The 25,871-nt window shown below is 35.7% G+C and overlaps 1 protein-coding gene across 1 annotated transcript in view; it reads right to left on the minus strand.

The window, feature by feature from the left end:
* The window catches only part of SPOCK3 (SPARC (osteonectin), cwcv and kazal like domains proteoglycan 3), a 198,968-nt gene that overhangs the window by 84,147 nt on the left and 88,950 nt on the right, over positions 1 to 25,871 (minus strand). The window contains exon 4 of the mRNA XM_086746456.1: positions 18,341 to 18,455. Within this exon, the coding sequence (XP_086602582.1) occupies positions 18,341 to 18,455 (115 nt within the window). The remainder of the gene's footprint in view (positions 1 to 18,340; positions 18,456 to 25,871) is intronic.

A 25,871-nucleotide genomic window follows, 5' to 3' on the forward strand; every position in this document is an offset into this window, starting at 1 on the left:
TTACCTGCAAGCAAGTCTTTGGCAACATGACTTATTTAATGATATCTAAAAAATGCATGAGTGTCCAATTCACTTGAAAAAAATATTTTATAGCTAGATTTGAGACTCTTCAAACACAGTTCTTCAAATACAGGCTGTCAAAACCAAATCTGAGTTACTAAATCCCTAATATTTCAAAGAATTCATGTAACTCCTCTCTGATAACTACATTTGCATTTTTTAGAGATTTTAGAATTATTCCAGTTTAGAGACTGCCTGATTATGTTTTGCCATGGCCTTTGAGGGACACAATCACGCTGTATCAGATTAACATAATCAGAAAAAAACCACTTGTATTGCAAAATCTAATTTGCTTTTGTTAGAATTGACTGGATTTCCTTCAAAGTTCCCTTTTCATGGGGAAGCATCCTGGAAGAAAACTGTAACTGTCAATATATTGTTGAGAATATTCTTTTAAATATTAAAAGAAAACAAGACATTACTGCCAGTCTCTTTGTATGTATGTCTATATTATTTTGATTTCTTTCATTATTTTGCGCTAGTCCTAACAAATCCATTCAAATCTCTCAAGAAACTAATAATAATTGAATAAATCTGAGAGAAATAAAGCAAACATTAAGAAAGTTAATATGAGAATCAAAATACAATATATTTTAGCAAAACTAAATTAGCAGTGTTGGCAAGATGTATGTATTTGTTGACGGACCATCATAATATTTAGCAGGTTCATGTGAGATTATATAAATTCAGCTATGATTTTTCCCTAGCATCTGCACCCAGGACATTAGATTAGAAAATCATGTATGAGCTACCATTTTTGTCAGGATCACTAAGCTTACATACTTAGTATTATTTCAGAATCTAGAAGAATATTTCTTTCCGTGCATGTAAAAAGAAAGCGCTATTCACTCATTTGCAACAGAGAAGGAAAACAAGTAGATATCTTAAGGATACAAATTCTTACTACCCCCTTCCACCTACATGTATTATTAAAAAGATAAAAGGTGGTTTCTTGCCTTTTGTCATACAGCTCCATTATTTTCAGTACTGTTCTGCCTACTTTTGCCAAGCAAAGAAACCAGAATTTTATTCCAAATGTCTATATAATAAACTAAAATGTAAACAAAGCAGTCTTATGCATTTAAAAAAAAAACAGTTTTAAGTAATGCTGCTGAAATTTCCTGGAATAGTATTTGCTCCATTTTGATTGAGTGAAGTTAGCTAGTATAGTATTTTAATGAGACAGAAAAGCGAAGAACACACAGCAACACAGAAGTGACTCATTATTTCACTTACCTGGAGTTGCTATTAGGGACCTAATACATGAACACCTGAAGGCAGTGTTCATGCCAACCATCTTCTCCATTAGCCTGGCAAATGATACAGGCATTTCAAGGAGTAATTTGTTAGAAATTACTATGCAAATCACCAGGGGATAAGGATGGTGAAGATTTGAAATGTTAAGTCTAAAAAGTGCCTATTGGAGATATCAATAGTGTTTTTTTTTTTTTAAAAAAGGGTATCAGCACAAAGTAGACTGAAGTTTTTTCTTAGGACCTCTCAAATTCCCATGTAATTTTCATAGTTAGGCACTGATTTGCATATACTTTTCTAACACGCTCAAAATATAACTTAGAAAAAAGGAACAAAGTCAACAAAGCTTAAGTCAAAATCATTACATGCTATCATAGTTTTCTGATTAGAACTGCTATATGGTCAGTCACATCTTTAGAAGACATACAGCTACCAGAAAGTCATAAAGAAAATCCAAATTACCTAAATGAAGAAAAAAAAAAATGAGACCTAAGAGTATGCATTAAACTATCTATGTATTGGTTGACCTCTAGTATATCAATATATTTTTCAGTTCATGCTGAGATGATGCAATTCCACTCAGGAGAAAAAAATAACAAAACCAAACCAAAACAAACAACACAGCAACCAACAAAACCCTTTCACACTTTCCTATATATTCTTTTTGTGGATTTTTTCACACATACACCAATGACTGAAAAACTCTCAGCTAACTTTAAAGCTGTTATGAATATTGATGTGCTTTTATATTACATATAAAAACACTAATATCTTTATTTTAAGATTAAAAATTACATTGTATAGTCAGAGCAGGTAATATTTGGGACTGCCTACTGACAGCAGCATGATCTCAGACCTGCTTTATTTTCAGATCATGGAATAAAGAAGAGTCTAAGATCATCTTATTTAAACTGTGGTAAAATTCAGCTTTTTACAAAAAGAATCCAAGGACACAGTAATCAGTGAGCTAATAAAACAGTAAACACCAAACAGCAGTAAACACCTGAGGAAATGGTTTTAGCCTTCTTTTAGAATTTCTGTTTCACATTTGTTAATTCTCTCAGACAAATGTATTTGTTATTCTTGGCTTTATAATGTCAGTCCAATCTGTTTAAAAAACACCAATTTCACTAAAACCAGCTTTACTTGTCAGCACAGGAAGAAATCAAATGCATCCTGATATGACCCAGGACACTTATCAGTGAAGACATGTAAAGAAGTACGAGTTTCTACAAAATCAAACTGATGCTTTTCAGCCTAAAGTAGACTGGGGTAGGGAGAAGTGGAATATATATATATAATATATATATATTTTTTTTTTTTACTTAAAATGAACAAATACAGTTCAACAATAGTGCCATTACGTGTCAGAATGGTTACTCATACTTTCTACAATGTTGTGACACTGAGGCAGATGAATGAGACAGCAATGTCATCAACTTTAATAAGATCATCTTTTTCTATTTTGAATAACATTGATAATCCCTGTATCCTCACTGTTCGTCAGTAATGTGAAATGTTTGTACCAATATTGTCTCAGTCCTGCGATGCCTCTTCCCACACAGAAGCACTTGTAAGAATAAGGCTTCTGGCAGGGAATATGAGCATATATTTTCCATTTACACAGAACTTACAAGACACTGTCTTCGTATCTTATAATTTATTCTCAGTAACTAATTTACCACCTCACTCATTTCCAAACTGTGTATTTTAAAATGCCTCTACAGCTTTTGCAAAAGCTGACCTACAATAGCTACAAAACAAAGAACACTTTATCCCATCTTCATACTCATACAACATTGATAAATGCATTTTTTGCAAACAAGATTTACTAATCCATTCTTATTTTTGAACTTGGTTATTTCTGGACTTGCTAATGGAATTTAAATTTTCTTCTTCAATTTTTTACCCTTTCTTAAGGACAACTTAAAACAACAACAGAGGCCTATGGTCCAATCAGCATTGCTGCTAATTCATATGCATTTTATTGAACTCATTTTTAGTAGACAACTTTGTTGTGAAAAGAACATCAACAGTATCAAAGATGTAAGAATCACCATCACAATCAAGGGCAAAAGCCTAGTTCTCAATAAAAAATGCTACAGTTAATTATAATTAAACACAGCGTATCATCACAAGGAGCTTGCTGACCATCCTCCTGTATGGTAGACTTTGCGGTCATGAATTGATTGTAAACTTCAAAGCACACTTGGACACTTCTCAAACATATTTGGATTTGAGATATCACCATCATCAATGTAAATCAGGTATAAACAGCTGAATACAATACACAAACAAATCAGAACATCTGGTGATAAAGAATGAGGCCCTTATATATATTCTTATCATCTTGACTTCCACTTTACAGAGTTCATTCCAGAAAAACTTCATTATGGTCACAGACATTAGTTTTAAAGTTTTTTCATACAGCATGCTTCTTTCTTGTGTTTACAATTTGATATATTAATACTAAAATGTATATTAATATGTATTGAGATATACACACATGGATGCATTTATATTGCAAATCCACTTGAGTTCTGTGGTCTTGATTCCTTAGTGCACAGCTTGTGATAATTTTTTGCAGTTACCAGCAGAATACATGCTATCTCTGTTCATATATCTTGCTTAAACAACAAGTCACCGATTTATAATGAGCAAAGCAAAAGTTGACTCTTCTCCATCACATACCAGGTTTAACTGACAAAATCGTGAGACTACAGGGGAAAACAAATGAAAACTAATACAGTATGGATATATTAATGGATGCAGCTTGCACTTGTACAAGCTTTCTCTTTCTGTTCCCTTGCCAGAAGCTACCATAAAAATTCCTCAGTTGCCTTTTTTCCCCCTCCTCCATAAAGCGAAAATGAAGCATATATTTTAATAACTGTTCAAGTGGCAAATTGATTTGCTGCACTATTTATCTTTGAATGTTTTACTCTATTGATACATTTTCATATTTTATTGTTTTTAACTACATTAGTTTTAGTTTTAGCACTTCCCTACAAAAAGAGTATGGCACAATATAACTTCCTGAGTATTCTAAAACCAGCATGTTCCACTTGAGACTCTTAGCTCTGAATTTAAAACAAATTTGTATTGCATTCACTACAGTTGCTGTTTGTCTCTCCTTTTCCACCTTATTGATATTGATGACATTTCCACCCTCACCATGTCTTTTCTCACATCAGCTGAGATATGGGGAGAACAAAAGAGAGTAAGTTGTTCTTCAGAGGACAAAATTCACCTGGAATTGTCTTCTAACACCACACACAGAAGCGTATTTCAAGCTTAGCAGCTTATTTTCTTATGATGTATATGTAACATAGAACTATTTTGAGCCAAAATTGAAAAATTCAAGGAAAGGTATAAGGACGTATCTGCCTCTTCACACTGTATTTAGCAATTCCAAGCTCCTCATTACACCTGCGAGGAATAATAAGACACTTTTACAAAGAATACATCCAAAGTATTCCTCTTCAGGGATCTGAGGATCCCTTAATTGCATAATCAAGGTTCCTTCAGAGTCTCTTTATGGCACACAACCTTGCAGCCATCCATTTTAATAAATGTTCTTTGCTCTGTATCACAGCTTTACAGTGAGTATTATTTGTTTTTTGGTTCCCCACCCCACCCCTGCTTTGGCTTTCACTCTACAGTCCTTAACTCTATTCATCAGTGTGTTCCTCTGAGTGGCTGATGCTGCTCAACTTCTTAAACGTACCAGTTTTAATTTATTGTTCTCCCCATCTCCAGGAGTACCCCATCTGTTTTGCTTAAACAGTAAAAATTTATTTTCTTTTTACATTAATCTGTGCTATTACAGATACTGTGTAATATAATTCTGCCTACACAGGACACTTTTTTTCAATTAAATAGCTTTGAACTGGACTCATACTAATCTAAATCAAGAATAATTCTGCTAAACAAGAAAACCCCATAACAGAACTAAGCCTCTTTATATACTATCTACTGCCTGGTGCTAAGAAGCAATAAGGCTTGAAATGGGCCAGCTGTCTTGATAATTCCAGTGCCAGTATTACTTGCCCTTTATTCTACAGCCAAAGTGCTAAATCATTATCATCCTAAAATTATTTCAAAAGCATCACAATATCATGCCTGTAGTTATAGTTCATATATGTATATGCACACACTTGGACAGAAAATTGTCTTATGTAACACTGCTCAGGATTACAAGTAATCTCTATATGGTATTTACATTAAAAATGAAGTAGTATTAACTTGAACTGATTCGGCTGTTGTGATTACGTTAACTCACTTGTGACAAAGGCTGTGATGTTTTTTAGATGATGTTGTTAATCAGGTGTTAGAGGAGCACTTGCAAGCTGCAAACAACACTGCTTTATATCATCAGTTTTTAAGAGAATGATGTATGCCTGTGTATCAGTGCTTCACAAAACTGAATGTCTGTATTCTGGAATTGGTTAACAGCTATAGCATTTTTATGAAAAACAGAATTCCTTTAGATCATCTAACCAACTGTCAACTTATTGTAATCTGCCAAGTGCTCTTTAGACATATGGAAGTACGCGGATCAGCACCACTTTTCTCGCACCCCCAGAGGGAGGGGAAGAAGAGAAAGACCAAACAAAGAAGAGACAGAAAAGCTTTCAATTTGGTATTATCTTTTCTATCTGTCAGCACGGTATCTTCTGAATTAATGAATGGTGTCTGATAACATCAGAAAATGGGAAGACAGAGCTGACAATCTGATGTAGAGGTCTCCTCAGAAAAAAATATACAGCAACAAGTGTATAGTAAGATGATAGTTGAGCAAAAATGAGTGGATCATCTGCTGAATTGTACTATACTATTCTATTGATATTCTTTTACATTAAAAAACTCAATATTTTCCTTTTTTTTTCTTTTTAATTTTACTTACTACTGAAGACAGGCCAAGTTTCTCATCGGTCGAGTGTTTCTCCTTAAATCTCAGATAGCTAATTCATCTCAGAGTCTGCCTACACAATGAAATTCATATACACACATGGCAAGCCCGGAGAAAAGAGTACAATTTCTATTACACATTCACTGTGCAACACATCTGTACACTGCAGTCAACCATACTGCCAAATATGCAGAAATTTCCCCAACGAATATCAAAATCTGTGTTAACCAACTCTGATAAAGAAAAAAACCAACACGATAAATATAAAATCTAATTCAACACAGCACTGCACCAGCTAAACTACTAAAAGAAACAGTAACACTTGTGCAGCATCCATTTTGGCCCCATATTGCTCGTGTTTGTCCTTATTCTTTGAAACTTAACCCTATTTTGCAACAATATTAATGCTCTTCAAAAGATAGCTTTAATTTATAATACTCTTTTCGCTCTCTGATCAAATTCAAGGATAAACAACAGTGAAGCTCATACTAAGAGAAAAAAATGTTCCCTTCATAGTTAGGAAATAATTTAGCATTTTTTATATACTGTAAGTGCGGAATTTTACAGCTTGAAAAAGTTCAAATTTAAATTAATTCATAGTTGGTTTTATTTATTAGCCTGCTTTTGTCATAGACTTATTAAACCCACAGAGATAGACAGGGATATTGCTGTATTGGAAAAAAACCAAACAATTTAAACCAAAACTTTGCTATTTACATTGGTATCTATAAATAAAGCTGTTTTTAAAACATAAAGTATTATTTGTGCTGTTGCTTGAGGCAAGAAAATCAAATACATTAAAAGTGTGAGGTTTTCCTGGCTGCTGATTCATACATACAAATAAAATAGATCATTTTAAAGATGAAAAATTAATATTAAAGAGATATCCATGATGAAAGATCTGTGCCAGGATATGAAAGAGAAACAAACTGTCACTTAGACAATCAAAATAAGTTTAACTAACTGTAATGTTGTCTCACGTTATTTAGTCTAGCAGAACAGAAGTTCTCTTTTATGTGTGTCGGCATTATATTGCCCATTATGTTTTTTAAAAAAAATCCCAACTTGATTCCATGAATAACTTGGTAGCCAGAAAGCTAGATATAACTTGTTCTTCAGTCATTAAGAAAGTTGGTAAGCTTCCTACTTTTTTTTTTTTTTCTATTAATGTACATAAGCATCCTCAGTCTGGCCTCTTCCTTTTTCTTCCTTCCTTCCTTAATTACTCTCATGTGGGTTCTACAGGTACCTACAGGATAACACATAATCTATTCCTTTTCCATTCAAGCCCCTGTAAAGCATCTCTTACTAGGGCTTATTTCAGGTTTGCAGGCACGACTGCATGAACATCAAGTCATGCTGAGAGAAAATATGAAGTACTGTGAAAGAGCAAAGTAGTACATAAAAATGGAGAAGAGTTATTTGAAGACAGAGAAGAACAGTAAAGAAAACTACAAGAAAAATGTCAAAGGATCAAATCTTAAAGAAAAAAAAAACATGCTATAAAAGGTGAAATAGCAATAATAAATATTTATACAAAGGTAACACCAACAAAATTGTGGTTCAACTGTCAGGGTTTTGTTTAAACTTTGACTTTTTCATTCTGCATCATGCGGAGCTTGGCAAATTTCCTAAATATTTTGAAAAATATTTCAAGCTGTTCAGAAAAACTGCAAAATAAGATACTTCATCAGGCCCCAGCCTTTGCTTTGCTCAGTTGCTCCTAGAGGGCCTCCATCTTCATACAACTAGGGCCCTTGCTGGTGCCTCAGCTAGGCACTCCTGGTATTCTGCATACGAAAACACATTTATCCTAGTTTAGCTGCCTAATTTCATCTTCAAAGTCATGATTCTGCAAAAGAATGAATTTACCACTCAGCTTCAGAGCTGAACATGTTTCCAAACACTTTATTTTAAAAGACCAATCACAAATCCGGCGTTAAAGTCCCAAAATTGCAATGTTGTCAGAGTGATAAAAAGGCTGTGGCTACACAAGGGAAGGAAAAAAGTAATCTATTGAGAGATGACATAAATGGTATCACATATTTTCTGCCCCCACAGTGCAGCACCAAAAACATTTCTTAATTTACTTGGAAAAGCATCTGTTTCCACAAAAGCATGACTTTTTTGCTTTTAAAAATCCTTAAAGCAGACAGTGCTGCTTTTTCCAGCATTATTTTTCTCTCTGTAAGTCATAGTTTAGCTCAATTTCTATTACTATTGCAGTCTTTATAGGTCCAAGCATATACAGATGACTGTATCTTCTGGTGTCCTAATAGCTTTGGTAAGTAAGTAAATTGTGGTATCTAAGTGTACTAGTGTCCAGTCTGCTGATCAAATATAGCACCTCCTGTTAGACAGCAGCCATACTAAAAATTTAACAGTAAAGTGACTAAAGGCAAAACTTACACCTATGTTGGCAAGAACAGCTTTGCCACTGTCGTAGTTCAGCCCCGATCGGACCAGACTACGCAGTCTCTCTCTCACTCCCCCCACACTCCGAGAGAACAGGGAGAGAAAATATAAGGAAAAACGGCTCAAGGTTTGAGATAAGGACAGGGAGAAATCCTTAAAGTTACCGTCACGGGCAAAACAGACTCAACTTGGGGAAAACTATTCATTTATTACTACAAACAGCAGGATAATGAGACAGAGAACAAGATAACCTCCCCCCACCCCTCCCTCTTCCCAAGCTTAACATTATCTCTACTACCTTCCCCCCCTGAGCGGCGCAGGGGGGGAAGAGGGAATGGGGGTTGCAGTCAGTTCATCATACGTTGTTTCAGGCCGCTGCTTCATGGTCAGGGGAAGAACTCCTCACATTCCTCCCCTGCTCCAGCGTGGGGTCCCTCCCACGGGCCACAGTCCTTCGTGGAACTGCTCCGGCGTGGGTCATCTCTTCCACGGGTGCAGTCCCTCTAGAACAGCTGTCCCAGCGGGCCCTCCACGGGCCACAGCTGCCTTCAGGCATCCACCTCCCCCGATATGGGGTCCTTCACGGGCTCCAAGTGGATCTCTGCCCCTCCGTGGACCTCCATGGGCTGCAGGGGGACAACCTGCTCCACCATGGTCGTCACCACAGGCTGCAGGGGAATCTTGGCCAGGAGCCGCATTACTCCTCCCCCTCCTTCTGAACTGACCTTGGCGTCTGCAGCCGTTCCTCACAACAGGCTGGTAGATGTCTCTCAGGATCTTTTTTACATCTTATTCACTTCTCATCTCCTCTCCACTTCTGGCAGCCGGGCTGGCCTGAGTCGGGCCCAGTCGGCTGCCTGGCGAGAGGCCAGAGGGTGAGGCCTGCAAGGCCCATGAGGCCTGCGCCTCCCCCTCTGCTCCTCTGCCCCTGCTCAGCTCCTTCACATTTTCTCTCCTCTCTTTTTTTTTTTTCTGTTTTCCCATTCTTAAATACGTTATCGCAGAGGCATTATCACGGGACATTCTGCTACCAATTGGCTCAGCCTTGGCCAGCAGCAGGTCCGCCCTAGGCCCGGCCGAGTCCACTGAAGAAAGGGGAGCGACTTCTAGCAGTTTCCTACAGAAGCTACCACCTTAGGCCCCCCCTCACTAACAAAACCACGACAGCCACATATCAGAAAAATTACTTGGCTTACATGTATGCTAGCTTAGAGGACTCTTCTAGCTTTCCAGACACATTTCTAAACCTTCCTTGTAACCACAGTGCTGACCAAGAGCTCTGTGGTAGTAGTGTCATGTCAAAATTAAACAGTTTCCTCAAATTTGTTTTGAATCTGCTACCTCATCTTTGCTACTATTATCTTTGTCATTCTTTACAAATTTCAATAGCTTTTATAACTATGGTATCTGCGTACGTTTTCTGATCTCTTCATAATGGTGATTTTGTGCTTGTTCCTCTGTAGAACATATAGACAACATTCATTCTAACATAAATTACCTTGTTTTACAATTGGAAGATAGGAGAGGTGAATTAGACCATGACAAGTCTTGCAGTGTAGACAAATAAACCCTCAAAGTACAAACCAGCATTTGTACTTTGAAGTAAACAGTTATACGATGTCCATAAAATGACAAAAAAAAAGATATATTTTCTTTTTAGGCAGTGAAGATTTGATATATATAGTAGTCTGTGGAAGAAGCCATACCTGTAAGTACAATACTTCTGTTCTCTTGTAGCAAAGTACAGTGAAAAATACCTGTTCTGATAAGTAGAACAGGGAAGTTCTGTTTAGGTCTCTTATTTCAAGATTGCTTTTATCTCCTAGAAAACATATATTACATACCAAGGAAAAAAAAATACATTAAAGCCTAAAAAATTTCTATTTTACACTTCTAAAGACACAAGTTGGGGTGGGGAGGATGATTTTTTTTTTCTTACTTAGTTACTTAGAGAGAGAGAGAATCCATTCCATGAGAAGATCCTGTTTTCCTCTAGCTGTGTATCCATAACTCCCACTAAAATGAATGGAAGAAACACTTGAACAAGAAAAGAATGGGCCCTGACAACACATGGAAAGTGTATGATGCATAGTGTTAGTCACCCTTTTTCCTTCTCAATGTAATGAAAGAGCTAGTAAAGTGTCACTTTTTTCCCCTTAATAAATTAAATTGCATTACATATAAAAATCTTAAAAATATTCGCATTTTCACCTCTCTCTTAAGCACATGAAAGTCCAATTTATTCTCTGAACAAGCTCAATTAAGCTATGGCTAAGCATATTTCCTTTTCAGTACTTTGTAGAGTGTAAGTATGATCACAACGGCGTAGTTACACAATAATTGGACTAATCAAAGCTATATAATGTTAGTATTGTGAATGAAGTAGTGTTGCTCATTAGCCTATTACAAAAGAATTACTGTAAATTCAGCCTACGTGCAGCATCACTTCCTGTGCAAACAAATATAGATAATGCAACAAGCTTGAAACACTGCCAAGCTGGCAGACTGGCAGCACAAATTATGCAAAGAACCAGAATGCCTTCAGTGGATTCAATAGAGCTTGGAGCATAAGAATGATTAAGTGTTTCTGTGTATAACTACAAATCACAGTAATGAATCAGACTAAAATTTCCAATAAGGGACTTAACTGCACCAGCTGGTCTTCTTCAGCAGCATTATAATGTGAAATGATGACATGCTAAATAGTAGTGTTTGCAACTTTCACACAATCTGCCCAATGCAAATCCTTTGTTTTGCTTCGGTTTTTTGGAAGTGTTTTTTTTTTTAAATGATAATAAAATGCTGTAGCACCTAAAGGTATAGAAAAGCTACAAAGCTATACTCTTCCCTCTTCTCTACTTCTTTTCCTTTTTTTTTTTTTTTAATCAAATGAGAGCTCTAACAGGCTCTTTCAAAACTGCCCCTTACTACTTAATACAACTACAGATTTGCAATTATAGCTTTTGGGTTTTTTTTGTTTGTTTGTTTGTTTTTTAAATCAAGTCTAAAATGAAAACTCTCTTTCTTTTATTGTAAAATGAGAGGGATAGTAAAATACCTCAAATTCCAAAGTATGGTATTTTAGAAAGCTGAGATACATGTGTTCATACGATATGAACACAAAAAATACATACACATGTGTTCATATTTATTTATATCTATGCACATGCAGGCATGTATGCACATACGTGCACGTATGTATACTTTTGCTTTTTTTCATTGAATGGGCTTGTACTTGGACTTGGTCACTTTTTATATCTGGGGACATAATTTCAACCATGCAGTACCACAGCATGGAAACAAAAGAGGTTTTGGTTTGCTTTCACAGCAGAACCAGTGTTAAAGTTCCACAGCACTTGAAATTTACTCTGGGTTTCTGTCACATCATCCATAACAGGAAAAGGTTAGCCCTTCTTATGCTTCAGGGCCCAACACTGATCACTTCAAAGCAGAGATGAAACATTTTCCTCATGTTATAATACTACGGTGAATACACCTAGGGAGGAACTTCTGATAATCCAGCTCATATTAGAAAGTATTTATACTGGTTTTCCACATTCTTCAAAAACACTTTAAGAAGGCAGGAGTTCAAGGCAAGATAATGCACTAGATGACCAATGATTTGAACCACATCACCATTTGGAAATGTCATTTAACTCAAAAGCCTAAAAGGAAGTTGTAATAAAATTAAGTGCTAGCACAAAATCTATCAAACTATCCAACTACTCTACTTTAGTAAATTATATTGATTAAGTGATATAACATTTTTATCACTACCAGCTCCTGTAAGTCTATAATAAAGTGATGTTTTTTTAACATTCTTTAATATTGAAATCATGGTAACTTGAAAATTTCACCTACAGGCAGAAAAACCAGAAAATTTTTGTTAATCCTTACATTCAGGTCCTATTCTTCACAAGCTTAGAGGCAGGAAACAATTCTCACTAAACCTAGCTTCATGTCATAGAACTCTTCAGAAAGAGCAGAGGAAACATTTTACCCAGATAGCACTCACCACTCTTGCCTTAATTCTTAAAATAATGAATTCTGTATCATTAGGCCCTCTATAGTGCTCACCTCCTACCCAGCTTCACATTTTCTAAAGGTCTAGTCCGAATACTTCTCTGGAACCTGCCCTGTGGAGCTCTAATATAAAAAGAATTATAATTTTTTGTTTCTTTGTTTTAACTTAGTTAAATGCTTACTTGTTATAACCCTCTACCCCAAACTAGTGAATTCCTGTCATTTTCTAGGTAAATCATGATCTGTAACTGAAATGCTTTTAGCATTGTTAAGTCACCTCTCCTACCTTAACCTTTACTTTAACCAAATGGGTTACTTTTCTCAGAATTGCTAGTATCATCAGAATCTATTGGTTAGTTAACATTTATTGGGAATCAGTTACTCATAAAGAAGAAAAAAAGTTGCACATCTCTACAACAAGGCAACTTTATTCCCCTTATGAACACCTTCCCTACATTGTTAAAATGACATTGGTATAGGCTGCTAATATAAACAAGAAAGAAAAAACAGTACAAAAATAAGACGAAGGGATTGTAAATGACTGTAAGGCATAATCTGCAAAAAGAAAGAAAATAAATCATAAATAAAAAGATGTGCTACAAAAGGAATGATCCCTTATTTCTAAGAATCTCTCTGATGATATTTCCTATACCCAGTATGTGAAATAAAAACCAGATCTAGAATACCTGAATTGTGTTACAATTGATTCCTACTCTGAAATCTAAGAATAAATGATTGGACAGGATGAGAAAAACAATAGAAAGAAAAAGTACGTTCAAGATCCTTACAAAAGTAATAGCTGTTAGTCTATAAACATTTTAGTTCCATCTTAACATTCTTTGGATATAACATGGCAGAGACGTGCAATCTACTTCTTCCATAGCAGGGAATTGTTGTGTTGATCTGCACATTTTACATAAACAAACCTATAAAAAGCACAGCAGAACCTTGAAGGGGGCATGATGTATGGTGGGGAATTCATAAAAGAGACCTTTAAGCATTAGGCCTTAAATATTTGTGCTTTGACAAACATGCAGTAGCAAAATTAATTCCAGTAAAAGTAATTCAACTGAAACCACAGGCACTATCCCATGTTTACCATGACACTTACATTAGAATTCTCTGTTACAGCCCTGCTCCATTTTTTCAAGTTGCCTAGAGTCCTGCTCTTCACCTGCAGCTAACCTACTTAGAACTTCACCTATACACTGCTTACTTTGAAACAGTTGCCTATGATTCACAGAATGTTATTTTTAGACCAAAGTTCATGATGTGTCACTTCATATTATATTTGTCTGTTTCAAATCTAAGGTGAAGTGAACAGACAATTTATCAGGACCTGCAAATCTATGATAGCTTGTTGCTGAACTAACTTTTCAATTTTTCTGAGCCTGGTTAGCTACCAGCTTTCCATGGCCTTAATTAGCTCCTACATGTTGTGGTGTCACCATAAAGTCTTTCTTTCTTTCCTCAAAGTGGAAACCACAAGTATGTGAAGATGTAAGAATTTATCTTCACCACCTGCTGTTCCACATATACAAAGACCACAAATTCCATTACAGGTGTTCTGAAATATCCATTACCATCTACAGCCCTCCTCCTTTGACTAATCTCTTTTTATTACAATTCTCTGTACAATGTACAATTCTCTTCTGGCTGAACATCCAGGAAACTGTTTTCCTTTTCCCCAAGCTCACAGAGGTGAACTAATAGTTCCCAGAGATTCTCAGTACCTCAGATTCAAGTAATCAAATCTCCAGAAAGTGAAGTGATTGAAAACTAACACAAGTAGACAAATTTCTATCAGTATGATGAATATCCTGCTTGTCACCATAACATTCACATCACTGCATCATAGTATTGGCAATACTGTATTCCAATATTCTACAAGTTGTATTTGTAACTGAATGAAGTATGCTCCAAATTATTTCATTGTTGCATGTACAGACACTTTACAGGTTTTCTCCCTCACCACAAAGCCTATCACATAACCAACAAAGATAAATTGGAAAGCACAAAGGGATGGTAAAACACCATTTAGGGAAAAGGAAAAGTTAATGTCAATCTCCAGAGTTTCAAAGGATCAATGAAAAATTCTATTTTACACCAGACTTTGAATTATTTGCTTATCATGCATTCCAGTGCAGACAGCTACTCCCTTCCCACAGCAGTTCACATGGAAGTTACTTAGATAAATAACATTAATATATACCCTGCATATTTTCCCCTCTTAAAGGACTTCTTCTTTCTTTCATAGGGCACAGCTAAGAGTATAGCACACAGAACACAGCTTCCAACACAGTTATAGCCAGCAGACATGCAAGTACTGTTACCTGCTACCAACAAAAATCTAGCACCTCTAGCCATGCCCCCATACTTTCTCAAGCTCTGGTACTCTGAAATACTCTCATGACCAACGATCTACAACACTTATTTCACCTTTTTGTCAAATACTGTTCAGTCTTTCCAGGACAGTACATAAAGGAAGCTCCTGGATCAGGATGCTGTGGCATTGCAGAAGTGTGCTAGAAGATGACTTGCTATCTTGGCAGTCTCCCAAAAAAGGAAATGAGCCCTGTGTGCAGTACCTCCAGACTGAGGGGAAGCCAAGATCTCTGCTGGCATAGAAACTGGAGAAACAGCAAAACCATAGGCTTGCCTGACCCACAATACCATGAAAAGGACAGTAAGATGCAGTAGCTGGTTTTGAAACCAAGCAAAGGCCAGAATGCTGCAGCAGGAGCACAGTGCTGAGATCTCCAAGCTAATACAAATTTTAATACTTCTGAAAGTACAGATAGAATTATCACATCAGTAGAGTGTACTGTCACGTTAATTAATCCTGTTGGGGCCGTGTCATATCGTGTCACTAACTGCCTTGCAGATGGCTAGGATATCCACCACTCACATGCCTCACTGCACTAAGGTACCCTCAGTAATCCATACAGGGCTACAACAGTTTGGAAATTGTACTGTACAGATAAGAACATCTAGGAGAGCATGAGCTGAATAACAGAATGTCCATGTCTAAGTGTTTTTCCTGAAAGTCAATTTCTAACAAAACAACAAAAGAAACTACTAATGTGATTTCTCCATTTGATACCATTATCAGCCTTCACTGAGTAGCAACCTGTCTATGCTATTACCTCAGAGTGACAGAATTTAGATACAGAAATCTATGAACAAAGTAATAGGGCTGCTTGGAAATGCTGCTTCTAATAACAGAGAATTTAACTGTAAATCTGAGAATTTCAGCTTCATGACATGACAGAATAATGTATTCAGCTATAAATGTATTTCATGTTTCTTTCCCTAGGGTAGCCCAAAGGTGCCCATAAACCTTTATCTTGGAGGTATGCAGTCTCCTCTTCCCTGACTGTCTCTTGAGGATAGTCTTTGTCACTGTATCAGTTCACATACTTAAAACTCCTTTTCCTATGCAAGAGTCTTGGGAATAATCATCTCTGGAACATCTATGGATCTATACCACAAATGTGAATCTATGGGCAAGTTCTTTATGAAGAGTTCCCAGTAATCCATGAAAAAGATTTTCAACTGTATTTACAGAAGACATCAACTGTCTTTTCTTTAAATAAAAAAAAAAAAGAAAGAAATTATTCAAGTTATCCAGTCTTTGAAGAACACCACATGCACACGCACACAAACAAAGTGGAAAGGGAAAACTACTGGGATGAAATTTTGGAGATTTATTCCCAAAAGACTGAAAACACACAACTGATATATTAGAAATGGATACAGGTAGATAATATAACCTGACAGTTGATAATACAACCTTTCTCATCTAATTTTTAGTGAGACTTATAAATGAGGGGACTAGTCTTTTGGGAACTTGAAAAAACAGATGGCTCCAGTAAAATCAATATGCAAATTGTAGATACCAGTGAAGGAATGAAATCTTGGGCTAAATAAATTAACAGTAGTGAAGATACCAGCAGACATGACTCCTTGTGAATATGCTATTGATATTCTCATCTTGTCATAATACAGAAAGGTCAAAAACTGCTTGAAGAAAACCTCTTTAGAAAAAAAAAGCATAAAGCAATAGATTTCTCCTTGAACCTGTCAATCAGAGGGAACAGGAAATGCCTGTCCTGGCTCAGGACAGGTAGATAGAGAATGGCTTCATCTAGCTTACAAGACTAGACTTGCAATACTTATTACAATCACCAAGTTACTGCCATTACAAAGTTTCCCATTATGAGATTGTATTATATTCACACAACCTTTGCCTCTTAAAATATTACCTTTCAAAAGGAGTGCCCAGGACTGTGGGAGGAATAATACAGGTATGAAGGCAGAGGTCAATACATTTTATTAATTCAATCACTCTATGCACTTTCACCTAGTCTAAAAAAGTTTTCAGTCCTTACCTGTTGCATGCATACTCAACTTAGAGATGTCATTTTTTCACTGTTTTCAATAATCTGTGTAATACATCTCAGAAATTTCAAATGATCGTGCTGTCTTTTCACAGTTGACACTGATATATTCCCCTGACAGTTCACATGCAGTTGAAATTAGACTACTCAGCTTTGTCTGGTAGTAATTCTTGCACCTTATATAATATAATACAGTTTAGCTCTACAAATAATGTAGAGCTTTTTTGTTAATTAACTGCAGCTGTAGATCAAGAACAGTTTAAACTTTTCCTTTCACTATGTGCTATCTTGCTTGTTTGAAAAGCTACAGATGTGTATATTTAACATAACTAGACACTCAGAAGAACATTCCTTATATCATTCATAAAACTGTACTGGCTCTCTTAAAAAGCTTGAAACAATCCTCTTACATCAGAGAAGAAAGTCTCTTATTTTCATTAGCTCTTTTCAGCCCCTACTGAGCAAAGCACTTTAAGACACACTTATTTCAACCAAGTTATTCAAGTTTAGCCTTTCTTCTATGCTCTGTTTCCCACAACAAAGTGAAAAAAAAAAGAACAATCTCAAGTCAAAAACGTAACTTAACTCCAGGTCTTCAGCAAACAACAATCTCATGGCTCAACTAAGTGTGTGGTTCAGGTCCCTACATATTCACTTTCTGCTTAGATAAAGCCACAGAAGTACATTAGTAATTTGCCACACTACAACCTATGTAAAAAGAGCATCTGGAACCACTCTCCTAAAAACAGGTAAGAACAAAAATCACCTACATTTGGATTCCAAAATAACTTTATCATACACTTGTTCCTTATAGTTAATCAGTCTAGAATGCAAAGAAAATTGGAATGCATTGTAGAGAAGAGGTGCAACAGATTACACTATAACAGGCCATTACCTACACTTTAACAGGCAGTCTTGATTTCTCTAGCTTCATATAAAAAGTGACGAGGTCAAAATAATGTACAGCAGCAGGACATCATCATAATCATTACACTAATTTGATACCAGCATAGTAGGCATTTCCTTAAATGTACTTGTATCAGCAGCTTGCAATATTTATATATGTCTAGTTTACCAGTCTAGTTTACCAGTCTATTTTTTAAAATCAAATATTAAATATTCTAATCAAATTATACATACATAATTACTTCTAACATCCCCTCCTACACTGCTCATATATTGTTAAATAACTAGACTAATGACAGTGTATTTATGGTTTACAGTCAGTCATAAACACTATGAAAAAGTCTATAGGATTAACTTTTAAAGTATTTACCTGTGCGTAAGCCTTCGGTGACTAATGCAAACAGCAGTTTGTTGATCCTGTGCAACACAGACCTTATGGCGACTACATTTCATCTTTAAACATGGATCTTTAGCCGGATCTAAAGCTAAAAATAATTTTAGAAAATTATTAACAGTTATCTAGAAACACACAATTAAAAAAAGAAACACACTACACATAAAACTCACCAAGTATGAGGAGGGAGGTTGGCCTGCTGCTTGTACAGCATGCCAGACTGAAAGGCACTGATTTTCACCAGGACAAAATGCAACACAGTGATAATGCAAGAATGAACCTGTGCAAAATTCCTTACCAAGGAAAACAGATCTTCATGAAACATGTATACTTCTGTATATTTTTACACGTTTCCAAAATGAATCATTACCTGGGCTAGACTGGGCCCTCTCTTATGAAAGGTTTATATATACCACATGGACTGGAAGCCAGGACACAATCAGTTCTGGAGTCTATCCAGACCTTAGAGTATCAAATTTAATCTCCCAGTATTTGCTGATTCAGTGGTTATCATGCCCTGCATGAAACTGTCAGTCATCTCAGCTGTGGTGTACATTCATTATATGGGAAAAACGGCTACGGAGCCATGTTAGTACATTGGCTACTATGCAAGCAGAGTGAGTAAGCCAGCAGAGTCATGGGTGCCAAAACCACAAGACCATCTTTAGATTCAATGGCACGTTCAACACTCATGGTCTTGCCATCGACATTAACTCACTTTATCACCCAGTGATCTGCTGGATTTCTTGTTCTCTGTCAGCTACGAATCCCATGTAGAAGTCCTTTTTCCTTATCTTACATGTGATACAATGGCCTCACTTTTTCCAATACTTTTTTTTTTGAAAAAAAAATATGTCTTACTAAACCAGTTTTAGTGATGCAGAAACAACAGAAGAACAAATGATTTTGGACACGTTATTTGAAAAGTTGCAGTATCTTACAACAGCAAGAGAGAGACCAGATAAATCACTGATATAAACATACTTATTTTTTTTGAATGTGAAAAAGTCAGCTACCCTGAAGGGTCAATGTCTGTTTGGACTGAGACTATAGTTTTGCAAGTCAGAGGATAAAATACATAAAGAAATGTTGCCAGAAACTGTGAAAAGCAGTGCAAGTCTTTCTCTTTTTCCTTTCAAAATCACATGCTGTAGCAAACCCCATACTATGAAGTACATAGGACCTAAATTTTATTAATCTATTTTGCACAATCTCACAGCTTTAATTTTAACCTGCTTTTTTAAAATAATAAACTTATGGATTGTTTTAGTGATTTTCCCAGCTTTGAAGGAAAACAAAACAGACATTTATGAAAGCATGGAAGTGGCTTGTTTGTTTTTTTAAAAACCTGTTTTACTTCATACCTGGAACAGATAAATGGACAATTTTCATGAAAAATGAAGGCTAAACCACAAGAAAAACATTTTCCAAAACCATAGTCTGAAGTTTTCATGCTTGTGAAGAACTGAACTCCCCTTACAATGCAGGGACATATCTGACTATGTCCAGACTCTACATGGAGTCATCCTAAATATTTTAAACTACTATGAAAATGCATAAATTTATTCCAGGAAAAGTACTATTGATTTCATCTAAGTGTATAACTCAGTTAACTCCTGAAATTTATGCATTGAGTCTTTAATTCTTCACTGCATCTTCTAGTAATTCCTGACAAAACATCCCTGCTTTACCTCAGCTCACTCAAGAGTATGCAGACTGGCACTGCAAACACGACATACACCCTTCCATTTCTGCTAAAATAAGCAGATATGAAACAGTACAGTGTTCACACCACAAATATCACAAGTGTCAAAATCCCACTGTGAAGCCATTTATGTATCCCTCGGAGCTATTTTCTTCAGCATGAAACAGAGATTTATCTAGGACTTTTTTGCTGATTCACATTTACTAACTTTTCTTCATAGTTATGAAGGCTAGAGGCTTTTTTTTTATATAATTGAAGTGAAAATGAACATTTTACAACACAATTATATTGTCATTAAAAATAGGTGACTGCTTCTGCTATGGTGACAAGATTATAGACATAAGCAATATGTTTATTTAAGGCTTGCCCAAAATAATTTCACTATTAGTGGCTATAACGTATCAGTTGACTTCCTAGAAAGTCAGATATAAACAGCTTCTGAAGATGCAGGTCCGATCTTAGCTTTATTAACTTCATAGTATTCAGCTTTATTTAGGTCCTAATATTCAGAAAAGCGTGATTGTATTTGCCTATATGCCCACTTTACATTTGTCCATATATTGGCCTAAATAATATCAAATGTCATGTTAATTAAATTTCAACAAGCAGAAAATTATCATTGTCACTAAAAGTATTACAAAAGTATAAAATTCTTTGTAACGTCGACAAGTTCTCTAAGAACTTGTATTATAAACTAAAAATAATTCACTCTCTGCTTATGAAACAGAATTAGGATCACTTGGTGACTTCTATAAATGGATATGGATTTGTTATTCTCACATGCTAAGGAAGCAATTAATATTCAAAAGATTGATTCAATTATTACAAATGGATCTATTTATTTATAATTCAAATTTGGAAGAACAATTCAACAAAGCTTCCTATCATCTCTTCTATAAGTTAATTTACAGCTGGCACTCCCGGAAACTGACATTAGCCAGAACATAATTTTTATTGGGAATATAATAGGAAATCTACATTAGCAAGAGATAACATAGGAATCCTCTTAACAGGAGCTCTGTGGCAGAAGCCACAGTAAATTACCATTATTTCACAATCTGCTGAGTGCACTCTGACATGTTCCTAATTTTCCATTCCCATGAAAATGAAAGGGAGTGGTTAAGGTTGAAGTTTTCAGACTTAAATTCTATTTCCCTCCTCCAAAGTTTGTTATTCATTTCTGATGGCAAAATAAGAACCAGATAGACATTTTGCTTTACTATCCTTACCAAAACTTAAGCTATGTTTTGAGTATCCCATGTGTGGTTTAATTCCTCTAGTTTAAGAGGCAGGTCTGACTTCTTTGCCTTCAAAGTTTTCACATTTGATAAAGGGGGGAGAAAAATACAAGTTATCTAAAAGTTTTAAATAAAATAATAATAATTAGGTCAAATGCCTAGATTACAATCCTAGGCAGACAGACGCCTAGAAGAGAAAGACCCATATTGCCTGCTTTGACAGACTACAAAATTCCTGAAGATACCTAAAGACCATCAGTGTCTTTACTTCTCCATTTTGAAAGATGTTGATTTCTCATCTCCTAAAGCAGAATTTCTCACCAAGAAATGTATTGGTTCTACAGAGATGAGCAGAATCCCAGTACCACAATTTCCAGAAACAGTAAGGAGGAGAAGCAAGGCAGAGCACATAAACACTTAGTTGATAGTGTCAGCTAACATGGAATCCAGATAAATGTTTAATTACAGTTATCGGTGATAGTGGTTATTTTTTACCTAAATTGTACATTGGATCTGCATCCAAACTTTACATCCGTGCATATAGGCTCTCCTCAGCCACAGATGGTTTGAATTAACACTGCTGTGAATTCATAGCAAGAGATCTCTGTCCTGCTATGCAACACATCTACTGAGAATAAACACCTTTTAACTTCAACAAGAAAATGAATCATCATGCAGCTAACAATCTAAGATTCATGAATAAAAACGAGAGCATAAACAAGAAATAGCCTACCTCAGTAACCTTATGGGGATGTTCTGAAAAAGAATAATCTCAAACTTTTGTTTCTTCTCGCAGGGACTGTATTTGCCATTTAAGATTCACTATATAAACATGAAAAGCAGAACCGGTAGGAAGAGCTGGACATTCACAAGATAAATCATCTTGTATATTTGTTCCATCTGGCCACATGAATCTACAACTCCAGCAAGAAGGATAGAGAGAAGATTTTTCTCTAGGTCGCCAGGCAAGTAATTAGGAATTTAGATTCAAACCCCTGAACGCTATGGGCTGTCTAGAACTCTTGTTTCCAACTTGAAAGTAAACACTTCAACAATTAAGGTGGCTATGTGCATGGAGGTTGCTTCTACCCAAGAAATATCTACTGTCACAAGTGCTCTGAAGTCTCCATACTGACAAATCAGGGACAATTGTGTAAAGTCTCTTATCGGGCGTCTGTTCAGATGCATCGTTGTGCCTAGAATTTTACAATACTAAGCTCTGGTACATTAGCACTGAGTGTGAAATTGTCCTGCAACTAAAGCTTGACCTCTTCTTCACAATTTCAAAATACTTCACTCATTCTTTCTCCACTCCCTTTACAATAATAATCTTCATTGAGCCACACTTTTTTTTTATTCACTTGTGCAGAAGTGCAAGCCTTATTTAGAAGTCCTAATCCACACTCCCCATTCTAGCTCAGAGAAGAGGTATTTGTGTCCTGGAGTGAAGGGAATGAGACACGGACTCCAAGGCTGTTGGGGAATGGAGACCTTTATTGTTCTTGTTCTTCTCATTATATATTTTTTCCCTTGTTCACATGCTGAGCACGCATGTTTATGATTGGCTGTTGGCCCTGATCCTCCTTACATCTGATTGGTTATTGATGCTTTCATCCAGTTTCTCCTCATAGTTTCCATTTCCTCATTCTTACTCGATTACAGCTTCGTTTTGTGCCTTTGAGTACAGTTTTCGTTTCCTGCACCTGTGGTTGTCCTTTTCCTGACCTTATTTTACTGCTGTATCAACTAGGTTCATGTAGGCCTCTGTTGAATCTCCCACACTGGAGAAGGGAAGCTGCAAGGGGCGTTTCACCAACAGCTACTTTTCTATTGTAGTTTCCAACAGAGGAACTTTACTCTCAGCAAAACCAACAACATGATATGAGGGGTGAGCAAGTTTTTCAAGTGGGCAGATCTCCAGATGAACAGCTAGGCCAGATAATTTATATCATAAAAAATATGTCTGTGTGGGTGCATGTACCTGCATGACTAAATGTGTGTAAAACAGCTAGTAAGCATTTGTGTCCCACTTGTTTTCTTTTTAAACAGAACTGTTTAAATAATCATACTCAAAGTATTGTACTGCTGATTGCCAAATAACCAGTATAACATTTAAAGACCTCTCAATTTTCTTCTAAAATTATATTTTCTAAATCTTTAAAATGATAAAAAATGCAATCTCTTCGGACAACTTTTGCCCAAGTTCCGCATTTCTGGCCTACACATTTTCTCTCAAATTCAAACTGTGTGCTTAGCAACATCCAACAATGCACTCCATCATCTTTCAGGATTGTGGCAACCAATGTGCATTAGATTTCTCATCTATGAAACAGACCTGCTGCAACTCTTCATATACTGATGCTTATTAAATGTTTTGATATGTTTACTATTAAACTCTCACTTGAATTATTTAGAAATTAAAAGATATTACACTACTATAGGCCAAAGGTTTCCTAACAGTGTTTTTACCTGAACGAAGGTTATATTTAATCCTACTTATTTACTCAGGTTTCAGCAAGGGTGAGAATGGCTGGGTGAGTCTGGGAAATATGAAATCTAAACTTTCCTATCAAGATTTTTAGAGCAATTACTGAATCCAAATTTCTAAAACACTGAGTTTATCTTCAGACTTTCAAAAGACATCTGAGCAGTTCTAGTCCTATGATTAGTAGTTTCATTAAAAAAAAAAAAAAAAAAACAAAAAGATTCCCACCAAAATTAAAAAATCCATACAAAACTAAAACCACACACTCTCTTTTGGCCCTCAAGAGGTAAGGCACCCCAAAATCCCTAGTTACCTTTGACAAACTTTGCCCAGGCCCATAGCCAGAAGTGACCGCATTTTTCTTTTTTAAATAGTAGTAATGGCTTTGTAATTTCTAAATTATAAGAAATTCTCCCCTTCACAAATGTCTATCAGCTCTGCTTGAAAAACATTCCCATAATTTTGTATTCTCTCTTGAGTATTCCTTGAAAGTTTACAAGAGAATAGCTAACCCATAGCTCAAAAGCTGATGTAGATGAGAAAGTCCACAACATAAAAGTCAAATGCCAACCTTACTTCTATCTGTGCAAATTCAGAAAACATTCTATTTATTCAAATTGCTAAATAATAGGGTTACTCTGGACTCAGACCCGTGTAAATGACAACAAAATTAAGATGCTTATACTCAGTTTCTTCTATACATAAGGAGAAATTCTCAAACATTCTGCAAAAATACACAAAACAGCTATGACTAGTAGAAATGCATGTCCATACTTGGCTGGCATTCTTTAAGATTTCAGTAACTTTAGTGAACCACTTTTTTTTTTTAAGTCACAATGCCCACTTCCTTGATTTTGTAAAAAAAAATAACACCTTAAAACTACTTTAAAGTTCACATTAGCAATATATCACTAGCATTATATTATCTTTTCTTAAATATACTAAATCATAATTTAGAGACATGCTAGCTATGTGAGAACTGACTTGAGGGTTCTCCAACTCGGACAATTAGGGGAAAGAAACGTCTGTATATCTAGCAGCAGAAAGGCATCTCCTTGAAACATCTCACATCTATTATCTGACATGCCAAGATGATTACTTTTGCAAAACAACATACAATAAGATATATTTTAATTATTTCAGTTTCTTGGAGTAAAGGTCAATTTCTGGATTTGATTATGTATTTGTATGTTAAAATAACACAGTCATTTAAATTAGAAAATTTTTAGACTGTAATCCACTACAGCAGAATCTAGTAGGCCATTCATATGAAATATCTAATACATCAGCAATATACATATATATGTACTTTAAAGAAACCTAGCATAATGAAAATAGTCAGGAAATGTACTTGTGATAAAACTGAATGAAGATCTCCACATAAAATATGCTCTGTAAAGAAGTCATAAAAGTTGAAATCACATACTGCACCACAATATACAGAGCACATTAGTTTGAGTCAGTTAAGCTTCTGTACACATCCTCGCTCAGACAAACCATCTATGAAAAGTTCTTCAAGCTTAAAATACTGAAATTAATGGCAAACCTCAAATGCTTCAGTTCTCTAAACATATTCCATTGTTACATGCTAACAAGCACAACTATACCAAACCTGTAAAAGTTCCAAGTAGATTTAAGTGGCCATTAGAAAAAAATAAAAAACAAACAAAACAAAACATAACAATTTATCTTCCATAAAATTATAATTTTAAAGAAATTGGACCTAATCCATTGAAAATTCACTTCAAAATGTTCATTCCAGGGTTTCTCTTGGATCCCTAGATTCATGTTTGCATGAAACATTTCTGGTCTCCAGATCGAGAGAACCGTGTAGTTTGGAAATACAGACAGAAGTACAGGTGTTCTGCAGTTACTAGCCTGTAATAAAGAAATCCACAATTTCAGTCACTTTTGGGTATGCACCTGTGTCCAGACTCATAGCTATCAACATCTGGCATACTGAATAGGAAGAAGCTGTGTGTTCCCTGTATGTGGAGAGGATGGAGTGGAGAGTAGCTCAGAAGGAACAACAGAGATAAGTCAAGTGAGGTGACTTCAGAGCAGCAGAGCATGCAATAC

The sequence above is a fragment of the Chlamydotis macqueenii genome, chromosome 4, assembly GCF_036417535.1.
Source record: "Chlamydotis macqueenii isolate bChlMac1 chromosome 4, bChlMac1.mat, whole genome shotgun sequence".
Classification (NCBI taxonomy): Eukaryota; Metazoa; Chordata; class Aves; order Otidiformes; family Otididae; genus Chlamydotis; species Chlamydotis macqueenii.